The 5924-nt window shown below is 44.7% G+C and overlaps 1 protein-coding gene across 3 annotated transcripts in view; it reads right to left on the bottom strand.

Moving 5' to 3' along the window:
- The window catches only part of LOC102193747 (fatty aldehyde dehydrogenase-like), a 12221-nt gene that overhangs the window by 4894 nt on the left and 1403 nt on the right, over positions 1–5924 (bottom strand). The window contains exons 1-11 of one of the 3 annotated variants that reach the window (XM_005752178.2): positions 5373–5391; positions 5150–5209; positions 4512–4674; positions 2609–2840; positions 1784–1869; positions 1487–1695; positions 1285–1402; positions 1045–1186; positions 680–846; positions 494–593; positions 174–412 (exon numbers count right to left, since the gene is read on the bottom strand). In XM_005752178.2, the coding sequence (XP_005752235.1) occupies positions 174–412; positions 494–593; positions 680–846; positions 1045–1186; positions 1285–1402; positions 1487–1695; positions 1784–1869; positions 2609–2840; positions 4512–4673 (1455 nt within the window). In that variant the 5' untranslated portion in view covers position 4674; positions 5150–5209; positions 5373–5391. Of the gene's footprint in view, positions 1–173; positions 413–493; positions 594–679; positions 847–1044; positions 1187–1284; positions 1403–1486; positions 1696–1783; positions 1870–2608; positions 2841–4511; positions 4675–5149; positions 5292–5372; positions 5392–5924 lie in introns of those variants that run through there. The other 2 variants (XM_005752177.1, XM_013915686.1) reach the window with 2 other exon arrangements.

Genomic DNA, 5924 nt, shown 5'->3' on the forward strand with positions numbered 1-5924 from the left:
TGTTGTTTGTTTTTGTCTCTCTGTATGGACAGACTGCAAATCAGTTTCCCAATGGAGACAATAAAGTTACCATTGACCACACAGCGTGCAAGCTAGCTAACAGCACACAAACATTAACATTGGAATACTGGCTAATAGGAGCAGTTTCATGAGGTTAGGCAGAGCTTCTTTACCTGCACCACAAACGATGCCACGCCCACAAACATAGCCAGCAGCATCATGCGACGCAGCCTGCCCAAATTGATCTGCTTGAGCAGAAAGAACCGAGCCCAGCCCAGTTTCTTGGCAGTGTGTGGGGGGTAACGCATGCTGTTCACTCCTTCCATCTTCAGCTGTTTGATTAGGCAGCTGCGCATGTGGCTCAGCTGGTCAAAGCCGTAGCGACCGTGGTAGCATCCCATACCACTGTGACCTTAGAACGGAAAAAGAACAAGTCAGCATCAAGATGAAAAACCAGTAAGTCTGATGGAGGGTTTGACAGGCATCCACTCACCAACTCCTCCAAAGGGCAGCGAGCTGACAGTGAAGTGAACCAGACAGTCATTAGCCAGCAGAGCTCCACTGGATGTCTCAGCTATTACTCTTTTGATCAGCTGTGGATCACACAGGAGGAGTGAAGGGAGGAGATTTAAAGAGATCTAAATAACAGGAAATGACGTCTGCAGGTGATGCGCTGTACCTTGTTCTCATTGGAGAAGACATAGATGACCAGCGGCTTCTCTCTCTCGTTAATAAACTGGATGGCCTCATCCACACCACTCACTGTGATGATGGGCAGCAGTGGCCCGAAGATCTCCTCCTTCATCACTTTGGATTCGCCTGTAACGTTCTTCAGCACAGTGGGAGCTGCACACAGACGACAGGGTCAGAGGGCAATGACCAATACACCGCACATACAGAGCTTTGGAACAGAGGCTTTAACCATCATGTGCATGACATTAGAGAAACACAAAATACAAAGATGGTTCCACTTTACAACCAGTTGGCTTAAAACAACATTTTGAGGGATACCCGCTGGCTCCATCATACCACTTACATACATACCTATATAGCACTGGGATTCATCAGAGTCTCCACCAACAACAACTGTGCTGCCCTCCATGAGAGCCATGATTCTCTTAAAATGCCGCTTGTTGATGATTCGTCCGTAGTCCTCAAAAGTCTTTGGATCATCTGTGTAAAACTCCTGCATTGTGTCAAAGGAAGATCATTTCAGAATAAAAGAAGCATTAAAGTGCAAAAGTCTTCAGCCACCACTCGTTTCTTTATATAGTGCAAACCAACCTTGATGCAGTTCTTGATCTCCTCCTGTACTCTGCTCTGGATGGAGGGTTCACACAGGACGTAGTCCGGAGCGATACACGTCTGTCCACAGTTGACAAACTTTCCCCACGTGATGCGACTGTGGGAAAAAGAAAACACTTGATGTTTGGAAACTCAGCGGTGTTTTTTAAAGTTTCTCCTTTGTTCTACAGAGAGGACCGACCGGCACGCAACAGTGATGTCACAGTTCTTGTCGATGTAGCAGGGGCTCTTCCCTCCCAGCTCCAGGGTGACTGGGGTGAGGTTGCGAGCCGCAGCTTCCATCACCAGTTTGCCTACTGCGCTGCTGCCCGTGTAGAAAATGTGGTCAAATCTCTGCCTGAGCAGCTCCTGGGTTTCTGGCACTCCACCGGTCACTACCGGGTACAGGTCCTGTGGAAAGGGCGTCAAGTCACTGGAACTCCTAGCATGCTTACACTGCATGTACGAGAAAGGTAATCCAACAGCGAAGGAGCCTCACCTTGTCCAGATACCGAGGGAGGAGCTCCTCCATGACCTTAGCAGAGTGACAGCAGACCTCAGATGGTTTTATTACAGCTGCATTACCTGAGAGACCGAACAGACACAGCGGCATGGATGACGGCACGCTTTAAGAACCGACTGAGCAGAAGATGCAGTATTCATTCGCAGGACAACTGGTTTTATTTCTCACACTTTACTGGTTAAAGTTGGACAGTGAATCATTGATTCCAGTCTACAACAGCAGCAGAGTCCTTCCCCCATTTCTTTTTAATTAAGGCTTAGCATGAAGGTATTTAAATCTATTCTAAAAATGCTGAACTATCCCTTAAAAGGGGATCCATCATACTCATTTCTAGCTCATCCTCTAAAACAGGTTAAGCTCCTTTTCACCTTCTTTTAAGCCGAGGTGGATCAAGCTTCTGCGCTCCAAGCCAAGGCTTTGTGTCAGACAGGAGCACATAGGGCTACTGTACAGAGCCTGGAGTGGAAAAACAGAAACCGAGTGTGTGGAGACTGAGCATGTGGTTCACAAGGATTACCTGTGCACGAACTGATCTTGGGCCATGATTACTAGTAGTATACAACACTGTAACAGTATAAGTAAGAAAAGGACAATAGGTTCACTTTAAACAGTCCTTCCTTTGTGATTAATATCTCTAAGGCTGATTTGCCTACCTGCTCTCTGTGATAATGTGCAAAGTGTCAGTGCACTAGAATTTGTGCAAAAGGAGGTTTTGATATGCCAACAAAGGTTGCACATGTGCTATAGACTATGCACCTAAAAGAATACTGGTAAATAAATACACATGGGTGTATATGGTACCGGCAGCAATAGCTCCGACCAGCGGCTGCAGGGTGACAGCCCAGGGATAGTTCCAAGCACCAATGATGAGGACCACTCCAAGGGGCTCGGGATGCACGAAGACCTCATCCGATACGGTGAGGAGGCTCTTCTCCACTGGCCGAGGAGCTGCCCACTCGGCTAGCTTCTCGATAGCGAGCTTGATCTCACCCTCCACTCCCAGTGTCTCAAATAGCTCCGTCCCATGTTCACTCTGAAAGCAGGGGCAAAATCCAGTGTTGGACAGTTTGCAAACCAAACTGCTTCCTGGATGATCTGCAGCTGGTCTCCACAATATTCAATATGACACCAACACAAATAGTGACATCATTTCCATAGAAAGTAGAGCTTCAGGCACACAAAGTAAGAAATAGCAGTCAGATTATTGCCGTGAAGAAAATGAGAGCATGTCCCTTTGATTTCTTTTAATATGACACTTGCTTGAGAACTTATCTGGTGTCTAAACTGCTGTGAACATACAGACGCATACTAAGTATACAAGAACGGGTCCTGCCAGAACATTTGTTTTAGTATTAACACTTTCCAGCCAAATGTTTCATTTTCTCCACAGGGAACTTACATGTCACGCTGTCACAGCCACCCCTCTCTCTCTCTGCTTGTAAATATTTTATACTTTTTACTTCTATAATGTTTCTGTAACACAAATTAATGTGTCATGATCGTGGCCCTACTAAGGTTAGGTTACTTATTGTTGTTTCATGTTCATTTTTGTGTCATAATCAGAACCATGAGTAAGAAAGGTGCTCTCAACATGCTCCACAGCACTCCTAGTGGGCTACTAAAGTGGGCCTAGTTAATCAGCCAGCTGGCGTATCCTCGGCTCACCATTAGCCCCTGATTACTCTGAGCATCTGCCAGTCTGCTCAGGTCAGGTGCAAGGGTCTATGTGGATGTCCATGTGTCATTCTTTAAACTGCATGGACTCATCCTCAGAGACTTTATATTACAATGTAGCAACTGCACGTGCGCCCAGGCAACAGACTTGAAGCTAACGTCAAAGACGTCAGGACTGAATCTCTAGCTGTCCATGTACGCAGCAGTATCAATGATTTAGACCCACACATCTGGTAAAGGGCTGATTACTATAGGGGTGCTGCCCTCCTCCACATTGGACTCTTCTCCACACACTTCGTGGACTAAATAACACTCCCTTCCAGTACTTGCACTATTCTGTATTGCACTGTTTGACTCCGTCTGTGTATTGTCTTTATTTATTCTCATGCTTTTCTATTCCTATTCTATTTCTAATCAAGTACAATATTGCTGTACTTATTCTTAGTTTATCTTGTTTCTGTATAGTTGGACTTTTATCATTTTTATCTCTACAGTTTGCACAGTTTGCACCAGTCCAGTGTACAGTGGGACAATATTTCGTCCCACTGTACACTGGACTGTATATTGTTGGGTTCACTTGTCTGTACAAGCATCTGAGAGAGAAAGGGTGGGAGAGCAGGTGAGAGCTGTACCTGAGGTGTTTGGTGTTGTCCAAGACTGTGCTCACATGCTTTAAATATTTATAAGCCGTTAATAATAAGAATAACTGATGGTGTTCATTCACAGGTTTACAGACGACGCTAATGTACCATGTGCTGTTCAGAAATCAGAAATCAGAAAGGGTTTATTGCCAGATGTTGAGCAGGTTTACAACATTAGGAAATTGCTGCGGTGCTTCAGTGCAACATACTGTCATAAAAATATAAAAATAAGAATAAGAATTAAAGTGCTAAGTGGATAGATATATACATGATATATACATGAGTGCAGGTGGTGATCAGTGCCAAACATGGAATGATGCAGTGACACAGCGTAGGGTCATGTGTTAGTGGTGGGAACATCCATGTGCTGTTAACAGTGATACTGTCACCTTGCTGAGGTCCTTCTTGACAGCCTCTGCTATGTCCTTCCGTCTCTCTGTAACGAAGCGGAGCAGGTTCCTCAGCTGGTGGATCCTGCTTTCCAGAGGTTTGGTTTTTCCCGTCTGGAAGGACTTCCTGGCCCGCTGCACGGCCAGTTGTTGTCGGGACATCCTTCACAGAAAGCTACAGCACGTCAGTATTATACTAACGAAAGGCTACATTTTCCCCGAAGATAAGCACTGACGATACCCTCATAGAGACCGTAGCCTAAACGCCCACGTTTCTGACATTTGTCACATGTGAAACGTCAACAACACCCTAAAGCAAAGCGTGAAGTGTGTACGGTACTGGGAATGAACATGATGCTATCATTACTGCTAATAACGATGAAAGGTTATATAACCTTGTTCGCTATGAGCAGCTTTCCCTGAGCGTTAGCTGTATAATCAGTGTTTGAGAGCCATTGTGATCACAGAATGTATTCAGTACTGCATAAAACTCCACGGTGCACAAATTGTTGGTGGAGCTCCAGCTCGGATTAGCCTGGCTGCTAAAACAGTGTCTATGTGTAGCTAACATGTTAGCGGCTAAGCAGCGTTAATAACTTGTGAACATCTGAAGACCGGCTAAAGCCAGTAAGTTTTACCTTAAAAAGTCCCTATTCCACTCCAGCTGGTTCCAGTATTAACCTCCAACTGGACACAATCTGTTAAAACAAGCCCAGGAATGACGACGGCAGCAAATGGACGGTATGCATGACAATCAAGGAAAACACCAATCAGCACAAGAGACGTCTAACTAAGCACCGCCTACCACCACAACAACAGGCTGCTTTTAAAGGTAAGAAGATTCAAGATAAGATAAGATACCTTTATTAGTCCCACAAGGGGAAATTTCATGTTAAGGCTGCGGACCTGTTGCACGCAATGGCGGCGCCATCTTACCCGGGACATTTCACAGTAGTGATGGTAAATTCGATTCTTTTTACTGAATCGAGTTTTAATGAGTCACTCACCAAAATGAATCGAATTTTGTGAGTCATTTGAGTCACTGAGTCAGTTGACCAGAGAGTGCAAAAAATGTACATTTTCACTCAAACTTAATTTGTGTCTCTTTTCATGTAAATCCTACTCCTAAGATGATTGAAAAAGAAAAACAACTACTTTTATAGAGCAAAAAAGCAAAAAAAATTACGATTTCTAAAGGGAACGTTTATTTTATTTTTATTTTATTAGTATTTTCCTCAGATGTGTCAAATATATATTTTCTCATTTGACTGTCCACTGAGCTGTGAGCCAGGGGGCGGTAATGCGCCTTAACATTGGTTGCCAACCAAGAAGAAGAAGAAGAAGAAGAAGCTGTGCGCCAGGAGGGAGGGGGTGACAGGGGGTGAGTGAGTCCTGAGTGATTCGTTCATGCTA

This window comes from Pundamilia nyererei, unplaced genomic scaffold (assembly GCF_000239375.1).
Source record: "Pundamilia nyererei isolate P.nyererei 1_Seehausen unplaced genomic scaffold, PunNye1.0 scaffold00347, whole genome shotgun sequence".
Lineage (NCBI taxonomy): Eukaryota > Metazoa > Chordata > Actinopteri > Cichliformes > Cichlidae > Pundamilia > Pundamilia nyererei.